This window comes from Poecilia reticulata, linkage group LG16 (genome assembly GCF_000633615.1).
Source record: "Poecilia reticulata strain Guanapo linkage group LG16, Guppy_female_1.0+MT, whole genome shotgun sequence".
In the NCBI taxonomy this organism is placed as follows: Eukaryota; Metazoa; Chordata; class Actinopteri; order Cyprinodontiformes; family Poeciliidae; genus Poecilia; species Poecilia reticulata.
In genome coordinates, this window is record NC_024346.1 from 18,274,163 (window position 1) to 18,297,607 (window position 23,445).

At 38.0% G+C, this 23,445-nt stretch overlaps 2 protein-coding genes across 6 annotated transcripts in view; one reads left to right on the forward strand and one right to left on the reverse strand.

Annotated features, from left to right (window-relative positions):
• The window catches only part of si:dkey-233k19.3 (dynein heavy chain 11, axonemal), a 45,236-nt gene extending 39,384 nt beyond the window's left edge, over nucleotides 1-5,852 (forward strand). For all 5 annotated transcript variants that reach the window (XM_017309603.1, XM_008432471.2, XM_017309604.1 and 2 more), the window contains 7 exons: nucleotides 767-895; nucleotides 1,538-1,780; nucleotides 2,075-2,257; nucleotides 2,342-2,457; nucleotides 2,562-2,674; nucleotides 3,050-3,190; nucleotides 3,307-5,852. In XM_017309603.1, the coding sequence (XP_017165092.1) occupies nucleotides 767-895; nucleotides 1,538-1,780; nucleotides 2,075-2,257; nucleotides 2,342-2,457; nucleotides 2,562-2,674; nucleotides 3,050-3,190; nucleotides 3,307-3,554 (1,173 nt within the window). In that variant the 3' untranslated portion in view covers nucleotides 3,555-5,852. The remainder of the gene's footprint in view (nucleotides 1-766; nucleotides 896-1,537; nucleotides 1,781-2,074; nucleotides 2,258-2,341; nucleotides 2,458-2,561; nucleotides 2,675-3,049; nucleotides 3,191-3,306) is intronic.
• A 432-nt stretch (nucleotides 5,853-6,284) lies between these two features.
• The window catches only part of LOC103478552 (rap guanine nucleotide exchange factor 5-like), a 33,816-nt gene continuing 16,655 nt past the window's right edge, over nucleotides 6,285-23,445 (reverse strand). Inside the window, exons 4-18 of the mRNA XM_008432469.2 lie at nucleotides 18,035-18,113; nucleotides 17,708-17,852; nucleotides 17,537-17,634; nucleotides 15,000-15,030; nucleotides 14,732-14,810; nucleotides 13,522-13,671; nucleotides 12,985-13,082; nucleotides 11,908-12,030; nucleotides 11,617-11,795; nucleotides 11,354-11,444; nucleotides 11,195-11,245; nucleotides 10,870-10,957; nucleotides 10,663-10,727; nucleotides 10,522-10,576; nucleotides 6,285-9,776 (exon numbers count right to left, since the gene is read on the reverse strand). Of these exons, the coding sequence (XP_008430691.1) occupies nucleotides 9,658-9,776; nucleotides 10,522-10,576; nucleotides 10,663-10,727; nucleotides 10,870-10,957; nucleotides 11,195-11,245; nucleotides 11,354-11,444; nucleotides 11,617-11,795; nucleotides 11,908-12,030; nucleotides 12,985-13,082; nucleotides 13,522-13,671; nucleotides 14,732-14,810; nucleotides 15,000-15,030; nucleotides 17,537-17,634; nucleotides 17,708-17,852; nucleotides 18,035-18,113 (1,451 nt within the window). The 3' untranslated portion in view covers nucleotides 6,285-9,657. The remainder of the gene's footprint in view (nucleotides 9,777-10,521; nucleotides 10,577-10,662; nucleotides 10,728-10,869; nucleotides 10,958-11,194; nucleotides 11,246-11,353; nucleotides 11,445-11,616; nucleotides 11,796-11,907; nucleotides 12,031-12,984; nucleotides 13,083-13,521; nucleotides 13,672-14,731; nucleotides 14,811-14,999; nucleotides 15,031-17,536; nucleotides 17,635-17,707; nucleotides 17,853-18,034; nucleotides 18,114-23,445) is intronic.

Consider the following 23,445-nt stretch of genomic DNA (forward strand, 5'->3'; position numbering starts at 1 on the left):
ATACAGAGGATTCATTAGGAGGGCAATGAAGCGTTATCCTAAATGTAATTACACGCAGCCAATGTGACAGTTCACAACGCTACATAAGTGATCACTGCAATTAGAGCTGATGAAGGAAGCAATTTGCAAAACAATACAGGTACAAATGATACTGAACCTACAGCTTTTGTAATTTGTTATGAATTGCATGTTCTGTTCTTCCTCCTTCACGCTCAGGGATCATAATCTCCCACTGAGGCAGAGACTACGCTGTCATACAGCGCATCAGTTTGTGTAAAGAAACATCTTTTTGTTGTGTTTCCCCATGTGCGCTGAAGGTGCCTAGTTAGGATATTATTGGGTAGTTGACCCTTCATACCTAAAAATATATATATGGAGTCATGGTAAAAAGCAAGTACTGTTACAAGGTTTTAATGTATAAATTATCTTAGACGGGTTCTAAGTTTATTTGAATCTCCCCTAAGTGAAGTCAAAGCGTAGAAAAACCGCACACGCCACAGATTCCACCATGTCATTATATAGTAAACAAAGAGCAAGCCAAAAAAGAAAAAGCCTGGTTTATTGCTGTGTTCAAAATAAGTAGACCCAAAAGCCATGCACCGTAAAGAGCGTGCTATTTCTTTTCACCATGACTGCATGTATAAATGCCTTTGCAGTAAGTTCAAAGTATTTCAGTTCTCAGAATATTTAAGTTGTTTTTCTTTATTTCTTTGAGGACCATATGATGTCCTTTTTCTTCATGTTCCTTTGAATGTCTCTGATAAAGTCCATGCAGGTACCTTGGGAGGACTTGCGCTATCTGTTCGGAGAGATTATGTATGGAGGGCACATCACTGATGTCTGGGACAGAAGACTCTGCAAGACATATCTGCAAGAATTCATAAATCCTAATATGGTAAGCTTGCCTTGGAATTGACCTGAGACAATAACTCTTTCAAGCAAATGAAGGGTTGTTGTATGGAATCTATTTACCTACTTACCTACCTCTAAAAGCCAGAGATTTCATGTTTTAAAACCCTGGATCTAACAGGAGTTTACTTTTTTTGTGTGGGTTTTTTTGTACTGTAGCCGTAGGGATTCCAGTTTACACAAAACTGTTTTTAATTTCATATTTTTTGTTACTTTAAACTGTGCAACGTGCAAATATTTCAACTTATTCGTTTTAATTTCTTTTTTTTTTTACCTTTGTGATGTTGATTTCAGCAGTGCCAATGTATAAAAAGTTGAACCGTGTTTCTATTAATGTTCTAGTACAGAGTGCCCTCTTGAGATGAAAAACGGAACTTCATGTAGAGTCTCGGTTGTAATACACCTGTAATCTCATTGCATGCTTCAAGTTGGCAGTTGTAATCTAAATTTACAAACTCGGTAGTCCTTATTCATTATTTCTCCACTGAGTGATCACTTTTTCCAAAACAAAGCAGGTTTTTAGATTTTTCCAGTCCAGTTTGTAAATCCACTCTACCTTAAGTTCTAAAAACACAATTTTAACTGAATCTGAACTCTTCTGTTTTCTTCTCTTTTGTCAAATTCATAGTTTGAAGCAGAGCTCTTCCTGTGTCCAGGATTTCTGGCTCCTCCTTTTTTAGACTACGCAGGCTACCATGTTTATGTCGATGAAAACCTCCCCCCGGAGAACCCCGTGTTGTATGGTCTCCATCCGAATGCCGAGCTGGAGTGCCTTACTGCCACCTCAGAAAACATGTTCAGATCTCTGTGGGAACTGCAGCATCAAGACTCATTCGGAAGAGGCAAAGCCGCTGAGAGCACAGACGAGAAGGTGAGGATGCGCAAAACTTACTCTGATGGAAAACTGCAGAGATTGCATAGATGCAAACGTCCTCTGCAAGTTTTCACATTTTGGTCATGATACAACCACATACATCTAGGGAATTTCTATTTATGATAGGCTAAAATAGAATGGTGCATTATAGTTAAGTGGGAGGATACTTTTTGATTATTTTATCATTTCAGTTTCACGGCCACATCTTGGTTGGTGAAATGTTGAAGAGGTATAAATAGGTTTGCAAGGCACTGTGTAATGTGTGCCTTCTGATTTGGTTTCATTTGACAGATTATGGCCATAATCGAAGACATCCTGGAGAAGCTTCCTGAGGAATATAATGTTTCAGAGATGATGGGAAAGACAACAGAGCGAAGCCCCTATGTCTTAGTGTGCTTCCAGGAGTGTGAACGCATGAATCTTCTGGTAGCAGAAATAAAGAAGTCCCTCAGTGAGCTGGATGCTGGCCTGAAGGTACAGCTTACTGCCCACTAGCATTTCAGTTCATATATAAATTGTATATTTGTGTTTTAGCAAAGGGTTTTCCCTTTTCCACAGGGAGAACTCACCATCTCCTCCAGCATGGAGAGACTACAGTCTGCGTTGTTCAATGATTTCGTTCCAGATTCTTGGACTAGACTGGCTTATCCCTCAACTAAAACACTTGCACATTGGTATATTTTTATCTCCATCTTTTAAACTACAATGTTTCATCACATATATAATGACACTGATGGTTATATGATTTTACTACAAAACAATTTGTTACTTTTTATAGGTTGAATGACCTAATGAGCAGCTGTCATGAATTGGACTGTTGGACTCAAGACTTTGTTTTGCCTGCAGTTGTTTGGCTGTCAGGACTCTTCAACCCACAATCATTCCTTACTGGTGAGTTTTAAATCTATAGCAACATATGTACCTTGTAGCTGCTGAAGGACCTGAACCGAAGGAGATTCAAAGACTAAGCTAAACCATGTTGAAGGAAAACAGTACATACATACTGAATAAAAGAACGTGGATGTGTGAGTTGTAGTTGAAAAAATGAAGTCTGAGGAGTTAAAAGTGAAATACATACTACCTTAGAGTAGAAGTTTGAACCATTTGAATTTAGGGTTCATGAAACCTAAACAATGATTTTAATAGTTTGAATGTTTATTTTTCTAAATGAAAGTGGAGCGGAATAGTAGCAGGCGGTTAGAGGTCAAAAACCTAGTAAATGTTTTGTAAAATTCACACAAATAACATGGAGGTGTGCTTTGTCAGCTGTACTGCAGAGTATTGCTCGCAAGAATCAGTGGCCCCTGGACAAAATGACTCTAATTGTTGACGTAACAAAGAAGATGAAAGAGGACTTTGGGCATCCTCCAAGAGAGGGAGCGTACATCCACGGACTCTTTATGGAAGGTCAGAATCAATAAGCCAGAAATATCCACCACTGTCTTCAGTTATGTTTTCATTATACTTTACTAGACCTACAGTATGTGGGGGTGACAGGAACATGTCTATGTCTGTCCTCCCAGGGGCTCGTTGGGACATTGAATCAGGCATCATCTCTGAGGCCTTCCTTGGAGAGCTGACCCCGGCCATGCCAGTGCTGTATGTTAGAGCTGTGCCTGCAGAGGAGCAGGAGCTCAGAAACACCTTTGAATGTCCAGTGTACCGCACAAAGCAGCGCGGCTCCACATATGTGTGGGCCTTCCACCTCCGAACCAAAGAGCCCCCACCCCACTGGGTGGTAGCTGGAGTTGCTTTGCTCTTGTCTGTGTGAGAAAGTCATTAGATCAGGGGGGAGCATCTTAAAAATGTGCTATTTTTCATTTTGTTTGTTTTATATTTAGTTTTTAACAAAATGTATTATGCAGGCAGTATTAGTATCATGTGTGTGTTTCACTGACACAGCCATTCACATTTAGTTTCATAGTTTTATTTTGATATGTTTTAGGAATTACATTGGTTTTAGATTAGTGTCCAGCCAGTGTTGAACCTGTCGTGTGTGCGTCCACCGCTGCTCCTCATCTCCCTCGAGTGTGACTGGGATTTGTCGGGAGCTTATGTCTCTATATTAGACCATGTAATTTTGGATGAGCAGCATATTTTATTAGAAGGTCAAGATTAAAAAAAGCTCTCTGGCTGCCCTCTGCTAACTGAATGATACACAATGCTGTCTGGAGGGATCCCAGACCAAATTCCCAGGAGATGATGTGCATGGCCGCTATTGACTTTTAAATGAGGTGCATTTGACATTGACCTTTTGTACTGCGGAGGCAAAATACTAACAGACTAGTGTAATTCATTCAGCCGAGCCTGTTGCAAAAACCTATTGAAAGGAACTGATAGCTTTGTATGAGAAAGCAACACATTAGATTACCCATCCTTTATCTGTCTTCTCCTCTCTGTCTGCATCTGATTAACCTACTCAGAACTAAATAAAACCTTTAAGTTTGAATCAGTGCATAGAGAGAATGATCTTATCAAAAATGTTATCTTGTTCTTATCAAATTAATTGGGGTTAATTGAAAAGTGAGAAGATTTCCAGATTGTTTTTTTATGACTTAGAAATAAATGCTTAAAACGCTGTTCATTTCAGAAAAGTCAGATTTTAGAATTATATACTAGAATTGTTGTATAGACCAAAATTAATCATAAAACTAGAAAATGAACCTCTTGAAGCAGCGGTTCACATTTATTCTCTTTGAATAAACCATTTGCTAACTTCATGATCCTAATGTCATCGGGGTTAACAGAGGCCACATTATTGAAAATGTGATTCAAATTGCAGCCCTGAGTCACACTGGTGTTTCTTGGGGTGTTGAGGAGGTCAAACCAGCCCTTTTTCTCCAATAAGATTTTCTCCAACGATAATAACTGTTGTGTTGTTCTTAATTCCTCCCTGCAGCCTCAGCGGCTCCAGACAGACAAATGGAGGATGGAAGATTGATTCTGTGTATTGTATTCAAGGAGAGGGAAATGAAGAGCCGGTCTTCCTGCAGATTCTCCTCATCTGCCTTCTCTTCCTCTCATTAGCACGCCGCAGCAGCTAGCCAGTCATTTGGTGACAAGGAAATGATACAGTGCCTGCAGTGTTTGGGAGGAAATGGCAGGGTGCGAGGCCCCGGCACGGCGGGGGGTCGTGCCATGGAGAAGTCATGTTAAAGGCCAAAGAGGACACCTGGTTAAAGTCAGAGAGGGCATCTGGGTCATACCTCCGCCCCCGATCAAAAAAGTAGGAGATGGAAGTTGTTGTTTTTTTCCTTTTAACTTTTTATTTTTTTTAGAAACTAAACTTTTAGACTGTTATCACTTAAAATAACAGGATTAACCTAATTATTAGTTGACTCGTGAGTTAAAGAAGTTTTGAAATGAACTGAGAAATTGTCTGGAAGAGGATTTTGCATTTGAACAGTTATCCTGTGAATGCAGCTTTCAAAAGCTTTATCGGATGGTTCTGACTTTTTCCTTTAATGTGCTTGTTTGTTCAGCACAGATTAATAACAACAAATGCTGCATTAAGGCATATTCAAAGCTAATTTTTCTCCTGTCTAAAGAAACCAAGTTAATTGCATCAAGTCATCAAGTTGTTTTATTAGATTACCGTCATAATCTTGAAGTGTTTTTTTTTTCTTTTGTATGTCTGATTATTTTCTATGTTCTTTAGCTGTGATGTATTCTCCTTATTGTCTAAAAGATGTCGTCACTTTGCTTTTTTTTCTCCCTTCTCCTCCCTCAGGTTTCTTAGTGTTATGTTTGCTGATGATTGTTAGCCCTATTTCTTTTTTTGGTCTTTGTTCCTTTTTTTCCCCCCTCAGTTAAGGTTCCCTGCTAGTGTCCTTTCCAAAGTTGTTGCACCTTTTTCTGATTAGTCTATCACTCTGCCTGAGTAATTAAGCCCATTGACGTCACCTGTATTTAGCCATCACTTTCACCTGTTTCCCTGCTATTTAGGTTCTTGATTTGTCTTTGCTCAGTGGTGGATTCTCTATCTTTATGTCCTGTTTCCTTGTGTCCTTGCTCCTTTTCATGTCACAATTTCTAAGTTTTAATTTTTACTATTAAATGATCAATTATGCCTCGCTTAAGTGTCTATGTTTGATGAGCTGGAAGGTGGCACCTGAGAGCGAGACGCCTAGGATTCTCGCCCTGGAACTATTAGCCCAGTGATCTGATCTCAGGCAAACATAAGACAATGGATGGGTGAATGTATATATAAAATATATCTCTTATCTGGTGCACATCTTTAGTTTCAGGCATGGAGAAAAAATATTTAGATCAGTAAGCTATATTGGGTTTTGTGAAGGACTGAGGAGCATGTGCTGTAATTTTGTTTAGTTGGTGACTATAAGGATCTCTTTCTGATGCCCAGGAGGATTTTTACCATCTCAATGACGTAAAGCATTTTGTTCACATTTCTAGTCCTCAGAGAAATCAGTCTGTTAAAATATGCATCAGCAGGTCAGAACTTTACAAATCTGGTGATTAATAATCAGGCACAGGATCTTGGTCGGTGCATGAAAATGTTTTATTGCATGCACAGTTGACAGAGGTGGTCAGTTCATCATTTGACACGTATGTAGAGCAGCGTACAAAAAGGATTAAACAAAAGCATGATGAATTTTAAATCTGTAGAACAAATGAAGACTTAAATATCAATGTGCAGCATTTGAGCATGTATCCACATTATAAATACTCAACTGTACATGGTTGAATAAAAATTTAGAATTGGAAAATGATAAAGCAGATTTATCTCATAATGATCACTGGTTTGAAACTTAAACTATACTAAGCAAATGTTGCAGAAGTTACCCTGCAAAACACATTACTATGCTTTAAACTTGTACACTGCAATGAAAATGAACATTGCACAGGAAGAAATTTTACAGTTTTAATTCAGAAGTGCTGTCATTTCATTTTTGCTATTGCTTTCTAGTTTTGTGTATATTTCAGTCCTTTGCCACTCTGCAGCTTCTGTTTTCTTAGATAAAGGAAATCTGACTAGTTTTTAATTAATTTCTTTGTTTTTTCCGGTACCACAAACCAAAAGCTGATGCCAATTCCTGACTCCTTTGACTGATTGTCACCAATTCAACTTTGTGGGGTATGTTTTTTTTTTTCAGAGCAGTAAAATGCAGCTACATGTTTAACATGCTAGCAAAATACAGAATACTTTACATTTTTGCGATTCGTACACTACTACAGCCTGCACTGAGTAAAGCCTCTGATAAATGGAACTCGTCAATAACAAAAGTACTGCAAGGAAAGATGATGCACTGAAAAAATGTACAACTGGAATATTAAAATGACATATTCAACAATCATTGTCATAACATCTACAATCTCAACCAGACATCTTTGTGTGTGTTAACTGAACAGCTTTACTCCTGTCGCAATATTTCACTACAAGAATAGATTGTTGTGTTTGCAAACGCAGTATGTGTGAGGAACTTGCCGTCTGTCCTAATCTTTAGCTAACTCATCAAAATAAGTATAAAACTCATTCATTAGGTGTTAAAAGCTTCTAAAACTAATTTTTTAAACAGATTTAGTGAATAACAATTATCACAGGAACTATTTTATTCTGCTGCATTTAAACTTTATGCTGTATTTTATTTTTAACTTTGAGAGAATACAAACACCTCAAATTTCACCTTTGAACTATTAGAGTGCTGCTTTAATAGTCTATTCATCAACAACTGGAATATAGATCAATTTTAATCTTTACTCAGGAAATGTTATCATGAGGATTTGGATGATCTTGAAGACATTGAAGAAAATTAAATGTTTCTTAGTAGTTGTTTTTATCTAGCAAAACCTTAAATTGCCTTTTTGCTAAAATGTGCTATGCAAATTAATGTTGCATTGCATTTCTTCAGGTCGCTTTAAAAGTCCTCACTGGGTCTGTTCAAGATAACCTCCTACTCCCTGTAAGGCGTCTCTAAATTTTTACAGTATGGATTTTGGGATGGTCAAAAAACATTTCTAAATGCCTGTACATGCAAAGTCTCTCACAAATCTTGCCAGTTTAAAACATTTGAAGGGAAAAAAACTAATGGTTAGCTGTCATTTAAACAATAATTGCTGTCTCTTTTTATTCAACGGAATGATTACATGTTGTAGAAAAATAGTCAGGTGAAAACATCCTCAGTCATGATTTAATATAACAGAAGTTTTGATAAGTTTGCTCTGTCAGTATAAAGGACTGCTTTTTAGAAAAAAAATATAAGAATCCACTTTTTTTTAATCAACTGTTCAAGTTCATTTAGCTCTCATGTTACCTCAAGAATTTCTCTGATTGATTGAGCAGTTCCTGGAGATGACTCTTTACCTTTCATGATCTGGGAATGTGGAGTCCCAAGACTGTGACCAAACCTTAGAATGAATCAAGGTTTTTCCCCCAGCAGAGTCAGAGAGGTCTTGTACACCTTTTGGGAGATTTGGTTTTGTCAACTGATTTTTCTTGTCATTGTTCACTAAGTAAAAACCTATGCTTTCATGTGAATGTTTCGCTATATTATGGTTTGTCCTTTGGAAAGGTGGTCGTTGTATGGTCTTTTAACAAGTACTGTATTTGTGCCTTGGATCTCTTGTCAGGCAAGCCGAGGGACGGTGTTGAAACCACACACTCGCAGAGGTCCAGGAAGGACCAAGTAAGGCGCTTCTTCCTGTTCTTGTGCTAAGAGGAGATGAATCAAGGCTGGTTTCAAACCTTGGGTCTACCTCCTTTTTTTGTTCCTCCAAAAGATTAAAATGGGTACTACAATCCAAGCTTCGCTTTGAAGCTACTTTCTCCTGAGACACTGAGCAGCTCTAAATATTAATAGATTTTAATCAGCTAAGATAAAAGTTGGACCTTCAGTTCACTTGACCTAAAACCTCCCCCCTTTTGTCACAGTTTGTTGATTTAGTTTGTCAGCTTTTTTTCGTCTCTTCTTTGATTGAGGTCTCTTAAATTCACTGATTGTGAGCTCCAGGGGATTTTTCCTTTCCAAACTTTTTTTGAACTTTCAATTTTAGCGTTGGTTCTAAATAAATGCTAAAGGGGACCTATTATACAAAGTTTTTAGCCATTTTTGTTCTAGAAACAGTTCAAATGCTGAAAAAAAAAAAAAAAAAATTACAAAAATTACAGCCTTAACCAGATCATTCTGAAAGGAGCTCATAACAGGCAGAACAGGAGGTGAAGTCTAATTTTCCTGTGATTTTGATCAAGAAATTTAATGAACATGTTATTTTACAGCCCATAGACCTATTCTAACTCGTTTTAATAGCAAACATAATAGGTCCCCTTTTAATCCTGAGAAATATGCAGAAATCTCCTTTTTTTTTTAGCACTGTATGTAAAGTTTTAATTGATTTTGTTGGGGTATGAATGATGAATCATGAGCATCAATGCAATTTAAAGTCACTTGAGAGCAGAACAGTATTAATCAACTGGAAGTATTCGTTGCAGTGTGCCATTGGAAAAAGAAAAATTTCCCTTGCTAACTTCTGCCATCTGCAGGTCTTCATAAAAACAGCAGCAGCTTTGGACCCCATAAAGACGTCTTGATAAATGGCTGCCACTCAAGGCTTCTGCTGTTGCTGCAGTTCAGTCGCTGGCGCTGCAGCTTTCCCGTTGAGTAATAGTTGAACGAAATCAGTCACGTAGGTAGTGGATCCAAACAGTTTCTGCAGCCTTCCTCACGTGTGTCTTTCACCGCTTGTTTAGGTCTCTGGTGACAGCCTCCTGATTGAGTTACTCCATCTTGTGTGTTTGAGTCAGAAACGTGCATACCTCCCGGGATTGCTGACCCCAGTCTTGGGCACTAGGAGCTGAGACAGTGATCGGTTGATCCTTGGCAATTCCGCAGAGTGGAAAGAATAGAAAAAGCTCCCGTCTACGCACGAGGCTCCAGTCTGTGTGACAGTTCGAACAGAGTCTGCTGATTGTCGATGACATGAAGGTAATCGGTGTAGGCTCGAACCTCTGAGCTGCTCTTTTGGGCAATTCCATTTCCTAGAAGAAGAACATTATTTTACTTTTAAGCTGTGCTGGTATTGATCCATAAGTGTTCAAATGCTTGAAACACCATCCAACAGTAATTAGAAATTGGAACCGAGTGAATAACTAGAACCAATCTCTTGGGTTTCCTTAGTTATTGGAATGATAAACTGAAGTTGACTGCAGAGTTTGAAAAGTATAGGATCAGTTGAAATGCATCATTGGATTGAGTTAACTCTGTAATGCGCCTTGAGGTCTTAAAAGCGCACTCCTCTACATGTTTATAGATGATTCCCTGCTTTAACGTATCAGATTCAGATGTCTGCAATTCAGTAAAAGCCTGTTACCCGGCCATCAATTGAAATCAGGTCTGCTGAAGTAGGAAAACGTCTAAAACATGCAGAACGATGTGACTTGAGGAAACACTGCTTTAGATCAATGGTTCTCAAACATTCTGTCACCACTTCTCATTGAAACTACAAACGCCTTGTAGATCCATCTGCCACTGGTTGGAGTAGGACAAAAACTGGAATCAGATATTTCATTTTTAATCAGCTCTGAGTGATCGGCAGCTCAAATGCTAAGTCAGATTTTTATTTTATTTCTTTTTAACAATGAATCAGTGAATGTCTTGTATATAAAATCCAGTGGTAGCTGGTGTAAAAAAAAAAAAACACTGATGATTTAGATCTCACAGGTCTCATTGTGATTACCAGTTTAAAACATTACATCATGTATGGCAAATGATCTGAATACTGACCCACATGGTCTTGCTGACACTCTCGGATGAGTCTCGCCATGTCTGCTATCATGTGCTGGAGGATACAGATAAAGACTTTGATTAAAGCATTTTCCATTCTGTATGTTTCCTGTCCAGAAGATAAGACACACACAAACTTACCAACTTCTCAAAATTGACCAGATTATCGTGAAATGTTTTGTTGCCTTCATGGATGAATGTGATGTCTAAAAGGGAAAATATTTACATTTAGTGAAAAATTTGGGTGTAAAAAACGGAACCGTCCGATGATTGTGACAACTCCCTTTTTACACCCCCCAATGTTTATCAAGTTTTTGGGCTCCTGAAGCAGAAGAGCAAGGAACACACCTTTCAAGAGTAAAGGAAGAAACGGGATCTTGGGGGACTTCATCTTCTTGAAGGAGTCCCTGTACGCCTTGTGGTTCAGTGAGGGATCCTGTGAAGAAATGTTCGAAATGAGCGAAACTCTCCAGGGAAGGATGCATGCGTCTGTTGCAGACATTGTTGGAAGTGAATTCTGGAAGGATTCGAAGGTAATGATCACATAAACCTGACATTCTTTAGCGAAGTAAAACATGTTTGTTTTTAGCTACTTGTATCCCCTGGTGCAGCATGGATTCACATCAATGCTCTGCTTTCAGCAGTGAGAGGTAGTAAAACTGAGTAGACTTACTGTGACCATCTCCAGCTCGGAAAACAGCTTCTTAAATTTACCAGGAATTTTCTGCAGGGACAGAAACAATAGTTATTACATTTTTTCTTCTTACAGATAGTCCAACTGTTGCTGCAAACAATAATACATTCATGTCAGAAGGAAAAGAGGAAATCTAACCTCCCACGTCTGACTGAGGCGGCTTACAGCGCCAGCATTCAGGCCCATAATGATGGCAAAGAAGCTGTTGAGGTTCCTCTGTGCTTTACAGCTAGAAAAAATAAAATAAAAAGAATTCTAAGGGTTATATTTCAAAAGAATTAAACTGAGTGCAAGTTAGTGGTTTGCCACAAGAGGGCGTTGAATTCTCAATCAAATCAAGGCTTCCATTACAGCACAGGCAATCGGTAAATCTTTTTTTTTTTTTGTGAAAAGTGACTAACTGAGCAGCAATCTTGATGAACTTCTTGATGAGCTGGACCCTTTTGCAGAGCGTTGGGCACAGCAGCACCTCAGTCATGACCCACAGCTGGACTTCGTTGCATTGCTGCAGTAGCATCTCTAATGGCATTGTGTAGCTACTGCAAACATGGCGGTTGAAGGTGAAGTAGATCAGTTCCTGCTGTAAGACAAAAAGAAAAAAACTTTAACCGATCTGCGGTAAGCTGTGAAAAAAAAAAGTGACACATTCAGAGGTAACTATTTGCGCTTAAGGATTGCAAATAGAGGCCAACCTCGTGCATCGAGTTGAAAATTGTCCAGTCAAAGTTGGTGAGTGCAACAGCCACATCCCATGTATTTAAAGTCAACATGCGAGCTGTCCTCTGTTGCAACTCAGAGTTATCTGTAAATGGGTTCTGTAGAGGAAAAACACATATAAGATGTTTGTTTTTTTTTCGCCAAAGTCCTTTTAAAACATTTTTTTTCTGGAAGACACCAACATTCAGGCGGAAACATTTTAACAACCCAATTATGACACAAGGAGTCAGATTTTACTGAAGGAGGATTTGATGTGAATTTATTTCCATTTGCTAGGATAATTAGGTTTTAATTATGAAAGCACTTGTTTTTATTTATTTATTTTTTTGTAGAATTACACAACAGAATAATCAGTCAATAAGTCAATAATTTGATTTGCAAATTGAGATAATGGTTTAGCAATGAAAGATGATTTTTTGTTCACATCCTACCAATGATGGGGTTGCCACCTGACAGATTATGATAAAAATCAGATTATAAACCAACATGACCAATAGTAATGTTTTGCAGTTAAATTTCTGTCATCAGCTGTGAATCTTATTGAGGTTTTCTTAACGGTTGGTTGAGTCAATTTGCAATAATTTGATTTGCAAATTGAGATAATGGTTTGGTTCATATATGATTATGTTTAAAAATGTTGTGGTGTTTTCTTCTACAGTGTTCTTATTTACATGTCGTCTTTGATGGTTGTTTTACATTTCACTTTGTCTATTGTGATCATTTGGATCATTCTCTCAAAAGAATGAGAGAAAAGGCTCAGCTTGCATCTATATAAATAAACTGATTTGGATTTATGTGATTTTAGGTCAGACTTCCCAAACCTTAGAGTGCAATGTGACCCACATATAATTTGAAGAGCCAATAAATTATAGATGGTCACTTCGCTTTTTAAGCACTTCTGTTCATTAGAATTTTTCATCCTCTTTATTTTGTATTTTTCACGTTTCTGTAATGTAAAACAATCTCCTCACTCCTTATCTTGGACAAAACTATCTCCCACTAAATCTGCTCCTGAGCCCCATCAAAGTCACAAATTACAATGTCGTTCCTACCAGGACTCCACCGAGGTCCTTCCTGCACACATGGAGCCTCCCCACGGGCCGTAAAGAATTGGAGACAACTCTGTCCTGAGGCTGCAGGAGGAGTCTACCTGCAAAGAGGAAAATGCATCACAAACAGCAGAATGCCATTAAAAATGAGTCGGGTAGCCTGCAAGCATCAATCAGTGCTCAGAGATAAGACTCAGTGGCAGCCTCTGCTCCAAGGAAACCAGTTACTTCTGCCATGGAAAACAGATACGGGCCTGCAACGGTTTGAACCAGGCATGCAATTAACTCAGCTTATTATCCACCATAGATGGGCTGAATAACTGATCATAAAATGCAATTAGTGAAAACAAGTTCATTCTCTTTTATTACACTTGTATGGTCTGAGACTTTAAACTACAGCATTTAAAGATTATTCATAACATAGAAGAATTCTAGAAAGCTTCATTTCTGCTCTAAGGAGCTACTCTTTAGGTGAAATGTGTAGCACCATGAGTCATCTGTGACGGTTGTGTGCTGCAAGAGATCAAGAGTGGTGTTTACCTCCAGGATAAGTAATGGCCACAAGTATCAGTTCAGATGCAGGAACATCCATCCTTTCCGCCACTGCCTGCAACAGCTCCTGAGCAACCACCTCACAGTGGACCTTCGCACTAAGATACGAGTCCATCGTGACGTACACGCGGCAGAGAACTGGAACAGAAGATGTAGCAATTTTTAATAAGTTTGAATATTAATGATTGTTTTTTTTTGGGGGGGGGGGGGGTTCAGTAACTCAATTCATGAGTTGAGATTAATAACACTGACTGTCCTGTAAACTGTGGGTGTTTGATTTTGCATGAAGCATTGCTGCCATCTGTTGGATTTTTTAGGGAACTGCTTTACTTTTATGTTATTTAGTCAGTACGTTTGTTTTGCTAGTGAGCAGGTGAACAGACGTGAACGCCGCATTCCAGGTCGATTTCTTCGAAGCAATGCCTGTAAGTAGCAGCTTACACGTCAAAATGAGAGTTTATGTTAACATATGAGAAAAGAAGTAACTGTCTACTCAATTTGTTTACTTTAAATTAGTTCTGGAAATACGTATCGTATCTGCGGGCGATTTGATCGTTTGCTATGTAATAAGCTAACTAGCAGGCTGCTAAGCTTTTCTTAGGCCGTTAGCATTACAGCTCATTATTACAATCCTTTATCCTTTTGAGGTAGGTAGCATTGTTGTACTCGTACATTTTTTACATACTTTTTACGTAAAAAAAAAGTATGTAAACAATGTATGTACGTAAAATGCATAAATCTATGCGTAATAGATTTATGCATATATAAATCTCCAATAGATTTATATAATAGGCTATAATATAAATCTATTAAAAATGTTCCAATTACACTGAATTAAGACTGTTGCGTGGTTGTCAAGACCAAATACGATTTTTTGTGCTGCTACCACTGGTGATTGTTTGCGAGTTTCATTTTATATGTGAAAGGTTTCTGCCTGTCCACCACCCTCTGCCTGTTCAGACCATCAGAACTTTCTTTAGTTATTAAAGATCTAATCTGCAACTCAACACTCAAGTAAGAAGTGATCCAAACGTGGAAAACATGGTAAGTCAGGTATTTGCATTTCCAAACATGTCATTCATTCCTTGGAAAGAACCCTATTGTTTCAAGCTCCCAGCTTAACGTTTCCTTTCATTCATTTTGAAAAAGGTGTAATGATGGGAGGAATGTCCAAGAAACGTCACCTTGCAGGACTTACCTTCCTTGTTCTCTCTTTGTGTGATTCTGGATCTGAGCCCATTCTCTTTCAAGCTCAATTGGTGGGAAAGAGCTCTACCCTAAAAAGCAAAATAAGGGAAAGTCCATTAATTATAACGCATGTTGAGAATTTTAGTTTGAGCAACTAAACGAAAAAATACCCGTCATTATGGCCTTCACCCCAGATATGTTGTAGGGCACACACAAAGTTCTGTTTTTTGTGACAGTGTTTCTCTTTTAAAGATATAAAACAGGAAATTCTCACTTACATTTGTGTGAGGTGAATCATCATCCACAGTGCTACAAAAAAAAAAAAAGAGAAAAAGTGAAGTGCACCAGCCTTCATACTCATATCCACAAAAAAGACTAACTGATCTACTAATGACAACTAAACCCTACAAAGTCTATAATCAGGGTATATATTTATCCACGACGTCCTCTGCAGCATTCAGTCCATTACTGGCACTCAGTGTCAAGTAGAGATTACAGTGCTTAGCAGATTTTAGACATTCCAAAGTGATCTCTTCATTTCATCATCCTATTCTCATCGGTTAGTTCTGGTCGGCATGATATATAGCCCCGTGCCTGTGTTCATCGCTCAGCTTTCACGAATTTTGCATCCCAATAGGCGTGCTTGCTCAGAACCAGCCCTGAGGGATCCCTCCTCGGGGGCTAGCAGCAGTAGCCCTCTGCTAATGAAAAACCCGATTCCCTCCGTCACATCTAAACAGACCCCGCCTTACAAAAAGAGCAGAGTCACTGTGGTTATCTGTGACTTCACAAGTCACATGAGGATACAGAATGCCAAGCACAAATTGGGTTTTGTTCTCATTGCGAGGCTTCCGAATCATATGACTTGAAGTTCAATTTGCACATAAAGTCCAGGTGGAAGCTGATCAGGAGGCTGGTTGGGAGGAAGGGGCCTCCGTCTATTTAAAAAAAAAAAAAAAAGACACTTTTTCACACAGCAGCAGATTGCCACAGCAGTGGGATCAGCCGAGCTTGTCCCCATCTGAGACAGGACTGATTGTGAAAAGCCCATAAATACAAGATTATGTCAGTGGGTAACACCCACACACAGTCTAGCAATATGATGGGGTGGGAGTTGTAGGATATAAACAAAAAAGGCAGGCTGAGAATGATACCAGCACCAACAGAAAAAGACTGAACTACACACAAGCCGATGTTCCCAGCGGAAAAACTGCTTGATTATTTTTTTTTATCGTATGCTTTTTTCATATGGGACAGAGGGAGATGGGCGGGGCAATAAGTCGGCTTATTCAGGGTTTGTTTAGAAACCAAATTAAAAATTTTTGTTCATTTTTGATTCAAGACAAACACTAAAATGATACAACGACACATCACTTTAGCGTTCTAGTTTTTCATGCCTTCTCAACACATCAATCATGACCACATACATTAGTTCATCAGAATCACATCCGATGCATTCGCATTTTACATTTCCAATTTCTATTAAGACATCTTTAAAGATTTTGACATGTATCAAGTTGGTGAACTAACATGACATTTTTTATGGACTATCTAACCTTTTATTGATATTTTGACAATATACATTATCATGTATGTGTGCACTCTTTTGACATGAGCTTCTATGATGCAGGATTTTTTGGGGGCAGGGTGGGAGTGCAATACTGGATAAAAGCTAAGTTAATAACTGAAATCAACTGATTATCGGCACTGTTTGGTCTCCAATCGATGGCAAATGGAACACGGCAGAATTCAAAGGCACATCACTCCTAAGAGTAAAATTTTCTATGGCAGTGTCAAATGAATAAATCTGGCATATTTTAATCGGTCACAGACCTGTAGCCTTTTATGTCAGACCCCTGCTAAGAGCAGCGTCTGTTGCTGTTAGTCTGCCATGATTAAAGTTTCTAAGCAGTCCTTCCAGCTGACCTTTCCTGTCCAACAGCAAGATGTCTGACTCTCACACTTGGACTCTGTAGTTGTTTGCTGGAGTTCCACAATACATTTTCTTTTCTTCAACATTCTCTGTTTTGAGGCCTGAGGGACTCTCTTGTCACTGCGCTAAAGAGAAACGTCCTGATGTGATTGGACACTTGCAAACACTATTTTCTTCTTGAGAAAGAAAATGCTGTAAGTTAACGTGCCTTGAACAGTACTCTCACCTCTCAAAAGTTTTCTTATTTTGTCACATTATAACCACAAACTCCAACATGTAACATACATAACGGGAGACCAACACAAAGTCATTAACTTACCCATCTACACCAACGGAAATGGCGCAAACCGGTCTATATGTTAATGTAAATTTTCTTCAAGTTTGCATGATATAAAAACTTTTGCAAGATGCATATCTGTCGTATATGTCCACTTTTTTCCCCCCAGTGCCACACACTCTGGAATAACTCAACAACTTGTGTGTTTGAGCCATGTTAGTTTTTTTTTTTTTGGCAGTGATGTGGAGATATGATGTATGCATTGCATTCTTTCTGCTGCCTATTTATAGCAATACTTTTCTCTTATGTGATGTGAGAACCACTTCTAGCAGCTTGTCGTTGTTGCTTAAAACCAGAATTCCCCCCCTTTCTTACATTCCAGATAAAGAGCAAAATGACCTTTAAATCTCCGAGAATAAAACCGCCGAGCACAGAAATTACTTTACAATTTCTGAATGGAGTCATTGATGAAAAGCTAAAAAGGGAGGCCTGGAGAGAAGAACTCTGTCTTTGTGTTCAAATGTTCCTCTTAGACCACCAACATGTGTCATTCCTACTGGATGTTGTACAGATGAAAATAAAAAAATCCAGATACAGTTACTTACTGTCTGCGTCTTAGGTGGTAGAATTTCTGCAACTCTATCACGTCCTTCTCCAGGGCTGGGTGCTCATAAAGATCATCGAACACGTAACGGTACAAACTCTGGAAGCAAAGCTGTCCGTCATCGTTCTACATCTCATCTCACGTTCCACTCATTTCCACAGATATTTCCTACCTTGAGGAAGACTTTGACATGTTCGTCCTCTCTCAGGAACTCCTTGCAGAGAGACATCCAGTGCCACACCAGGTGCAGGACTTTCTGTTTCCTCTCCAGAGCCTCTTTCAGGTCCTCCTTAATTTTGTGCCGCTTGTTGCAATAGGTGCATACTGGTTAAGGATCAGATTTCCGTACATTCAGTGAGACGATTCAACGGTGAGTGGAAGCTGAAGCACCAATGCTTTTCTTTAACACCCATTTTTCTGTCTGTAAATTGAATTTATGTGTGTTATTAGGAATAAATGATTGCAATGCTTCTGCAGAAATACCTCCATGCAAGGATATTGTCCCAGAAGAGCTTGGCATAAATCGCTGGTTGACATGAACACTGGGTATGTGAGTAGAAAGTCATCCAGAAGCATATCTGCAAAGACACATACATATTGATAAAGGTCAAAAATGTGTACGTTTCAGTAGCAAATGTTCAGAGAGAATTTCCACTTTGAAAAAAGGTATGCTATTACAGGAAAACAGGCTTAAGCGCTGCAGGAACACAGCCTCATTAATGCAGCAGTACACTGAAGGGCAGGAACACTACCGACCCCGACAGCTGCATGATTAATATCTTCTGAACTGCTTATATTGCTACGCTGCACTTATGATTCATATGGCCTCACTTTTTTTTTTTTCCCCCCAATGTTCCACTTTAATACCACAAGGAGAGCTCATTCTTTATTGCCAAAATTCATTTTGAGATTGCTGAGCACAGGAAAACATGAAAAAAACTTTCTCTTTAGAGCAAAATGATTTGCAGTCAGTCTGAAGGAAATTAAAGTAAACAGAAATCTTCAAGCATATTTTACTCTGGCATGTTCAAAGAAGCTTTTACAGACATTATCTTCAGACTCTCATAATAGTTTCTGCCATCTGCGTCAGTGGAGATAAGCTAACAACGTGACGGTGTCGGATGATGTTTCTCTAGCTTGTGTTTTTATTTTTGCACTTGAAAAGAAACAACCTGATATAAATCAGATCGGTCATCCTAACCTGCTTTAAGGTGCTGATTTCCTGCCCATTTATCTGTTTTATGATTCATTCCAAGTCAAGCGAATTGTTCTGCTGCTCAGTTTCTGTATAATTAGTACAAAGTCAATACAGTGAACTGAGTTGAACTGAATTAAAGGGAAATTACAGATCTTTAATACTTCAGTGTTTTCATGCGATGTTAAAACTGCAATCACAGATCAACTTATGTATTTTTGCTAGAAAGATTGCTCTTGTAAATATTCTTATATTGATGTGCAATTTCTCAACCTGGTACATGTTGTGTTTTTTGTACAAAAAGTCATAAAATACGGCCAGTTATTCATTCAATAACATTTTATTTCATAAATGGATCAGTAGGATCAGTCTTCTGCATACAGGCCTTAGACCAAGAATTGTAAATTACTTCCTTTAATTTCAACGCAGCTTCCAGAGTCTTTTGTGAGCGTTCCGGTCCAGCAGACTCGCCGACATCATTATGTTAATCCGTTCAGAGCAGCTGTGCATACATAACTCCCCGCTTATGAGGGGGTTACTCCCTCACATGCATGCAGCAGTCATAAACAATACAGTGACACAGCTTTAACAGAAAGTCTGAAAGCAACAGCAGGGAACTAGAAAGTAACTCACAAGCTGTAGTACTTTTACACACGTAGAATCCTCTGTAATGTCTAGCTGGTGTATTTAGGACCATTTCTGGTATATTTATTAACCTCCTGAAGACCAGTATGTCTTGGAGACCCATTTGTCTTTAGAGACAAATGTCTAAAGTAGTTATAATGGCGTTCCCCCTTTGTTTAGGCTCAAGGGTTATGTTCAGAGGTAAACTGTGAATTAGAATTTGGAATATACTAGTTGTGACTAGGGATAATGTCTGGGTTAGGTATAAATCCAGTTACTGAAAAGAATGAAAGTCAATTACAAAGTCCTAATATGGATAGAAATACAAGTATTGAATTGAATTGAATGTACTTTATTAATCCTAGAGGGAAATTCACATTTCACTAAAACCTGTCCAAAGAACAACATACAAACATAACGTTGGGGAGAGGTGCCTGAGCCTGCAACCCTTTAAAAACAGGAATCAAAACAAAACTGTCAAAAAAAAAAGAACTTGTCAGAAACACTTATGCTGCAAAATGGCAAAATCTACTTTGCTACCTCAAGGTGATGTATAACATTCTGGTGAGGTTTTCAGCCTACAGATGCAGTTTACCTTTTTTTTCAGCAGCAATGTTTATCTCATTTTCCGTGGAGAGATGAGATGTTAGAGAGTTTTGGCGAGTCGTGTACACGCTGCTTCCATATATATACATAATATATATATTCTTTTGTTTCTGGGACACAACTTTGATGTACAACTAGCATCTGCAAACAACATTTATGGACAACAAAGCCGCTTCTCCTTGCCCACTGGTGGTAAAAAAAAATAAAAAATTGCTGGAAAATACTATGATAGTGTGTAAGATGTGCAAAAAGGAGCACACCTATCACCGAAACTATTCAAGCCTAAAATACCATCCGAGTCGTAAACAAGCTTCGGCAAGCACACGTCAGCGTCCACAGTCACATTTCTGAAGAAGTTCTTTATCCAGAGAAGCGATCAACGGTTCCTGAAGAACCTGCATTCAGGCAATGTTCTAACATGTACACATGCAGCCCACATGTTAAGTGTTAGTTTTGTGTATATGAATTTAATATTAAAAAATTATTTGAAAAAGGGTTTCTTCTGTCTGAATTTATTTTGTATGTATTTGTAGTCTTTTTATTTTAGTCTTTAAAATCCCAGTATTTGTTTAACTTTATATTTTGTCCGATGACATCATTTGAAAATAATTAATCAGAGTACACGATTAGTTGCTCTGTGCTGATCAATGCAAGCTATACAGTGATCACAGCAATGTGTAACTTTTTTTTTAAATTTATTTGGCGACAAAGAAGAGCCTTTGTCATATTCTAAGATAATAATCATTCACCTAATGGGATTCCTTTTTGTCCTGTCACAGAACACCACGAACATCCTGTCATTACAGAAACGAGTGATCTGGAACATGCTTCAGAGAGCTGGCTACTCTGTGCAGCGAAGGGATCAATAACTGCATTTCAGATGAAGCCCAGGAAAAGCTGAAACTGTCCTGCGTGGTACTAATGAATGCAAAGGAAGGAAAGGAAAACATCAACCTTTCACTCAGCCGTGGTTCATGTTTGCCTCTGGCGCTTCCAGAAAAGTGCCTCGTTTTGCAGGAAGAAGAAATTCTCTGCATTCTTAATGTTGCGAGCTCCGGATTTGCAAATAGTTGCTGCAGTCATTGTGCTGCATGTACAGGTCAGGACTTCTCAGTAAATCAGAGTTTTATTGAAAATGGAACTAATGCCAGTAATTTAACGTAAGCAGTAAAGCTCATATAAACTTTTTTTTTTTTTTTTTATTTAACCAACAAGTTTATTTCTAACAAGAAAGGAGACAGGCATGTCTGAAAATATAACAGATGAATGTAAAAGGAGCATACATTTTATTATATTATAATAAAAATGGCTTGTAAAGAATATTTACACCATTTCAAATATTTAATTGAAAATTCTTTGGTGTTACAGCAAATAAATGTCTTTTAGTTGCTGAACAACTTTTTGTATGTTTCCTCTGGTATTTTGACAGTTCAATTCAGTTAATTTATATAGCATTAAATCACAACAATTGTCATCTCAAGGCACATTACAAAAATATTTCAAGTCTTTTAAGTTGGAATATTCAAATTCAATTCAGTTCAAAATGAATTTATTTTTCCCAAAGGGAAATTAAATGTTGGCATAACTTATTTCATCCAAGTATCTGGATGGTGATGCTGTTGGTAGGAAGAATCTCCAGTAACAGTCAGTGCTGCAATGAATCCAGAGGCCTCTGTCTGAAGACTGTTGCTGTATGACAGTCTAATTACGGTCACAACATGCTAACAGCTCAATATCCAGGAAGCAGAGACAATATGCCAAATGTCCTAGATGACAACACTAATCCACCTGCTAATCCACCTCATTCAGTTAGTTTTAATTAGATTGTGTTTGCTAATATTTATTAGTTAGTATATTGAGTTATTGTTGAACAACCAACTGACTCTGGTGTTTTATATCAACGTTTGCATTGCCATTTTTTGGGGGCCAACAGTGGAGTAAACGGCTTGTGTGGGGGGAAAAAAAGAAAAAATCACATCAGTTCACAAGGCTAATAAATAGTAAACAAAAACGAAGGATATTACATCTATAATTTCAGTATGTTTTAGTTACTTTTTTGAATACGTGATATAGCTCGATAGATTTTTCTTTCCCATTAATTGCATATTTTATTTATTTCAGTTAACAAAAATGTTTTCTCAGTTTCAGTTGTTTTTTTTTTTTATTTTATTAGTCTTTGTCAACTATAATAGACAAAACTTTTATTTTACAAAGGTGCCAATAGTGATTTACTTAAGGTGTGTTGAGAGTAAAGTGCTAAATCTGTGGTGTAATAATCACATTTTTGCAAACCTGAAGCTTTACAATAATATGGTAAAGCACAACATATTGCATATAATTCTGTGTTAATGTGGTGATGTACGTTTTAATCGTAGTTCTGTGGGGAACTGAGCTGATGGAGGATAGCGACAGCAGCAGGGAGCGCTACCTCAGAAACGTCTTGAGGGAAATGCTCACTTATGTCGGCTTCCTCATCACTGTTTGCGTTTGTAAGTAAACAACACAAAATCTTTCAAATTTCAAACTTTGCTGCAGAGATTCCTCTCTTACTCTTCTTAAAACCAGGCTCTGCCCCTGAAGCTGAAAACCCCCCAACAGTTTTCCAGCTGTTACTCTAATGAGTTTGGCAGGAATTTATCCAGTTTCCAATGTTTTTCAGGGGGATTCAATTTCAACAACAGTGCAAAAACCAAATTACTTAGTTATTAGACGGGGAAAACATCTTTGGTGAATAATGTGTGAATAAAAAGCTAATACTAAAGTTCCTTTTTTCATTTAACTGCAGTGAAAAAGTCTCACTCTGTGGTTTTGGGTGGATCAGGAAATGATTTTGTGGCAGAACTGGACTATTTAGTTTCCTCCAACTGAACACTGCTGTCAGACTTGCACTGCATCAAAGCTTAGATTCTAGATTTTACTCGGTTTGAAACCACAACTTTACATACAGCAAATAAAGAAACACAAGCACCATTTTTTCTCCCTGTCTGAAGTTAATTCAGATCAAGCTTTTAGGTCAATTAGGATTACCAAAATTATTTCTATTTACTAAATGCAACAAAAATGAGAGAGAGTGGATATTTTAGATTTATTAATTGACGCCTTGAGAATCAGAATTTTACATTTCTTTAGTATTTGCCTTTGCATGATATGACATTTGTTCAATATTGCCACATAATTTTCTTCCCTGATGTTTTTCATATTTTGTTTTTGTTCCGTCTGAAAACATAAAAACCTAAAACTGGAAAAAAAATTTCCTTTGTTTTGATTCCAGGTGTGTGAAGCTAATGTGATTAACAACATGCTAACTTGTGCCATCACTGGTGTTTTTCTGGATCGGGCTCTGCAGTGACGTATGGGATGGTGAACTCCAACATTCTTCGATTACGTAGTGACTCACTCATTCTTTGGTTACGTAGTGAATCACTCATTCTCTGGTTACATAGTGACTCACTCTTTTTATAATTACGTAGCGACTCACTCATTCT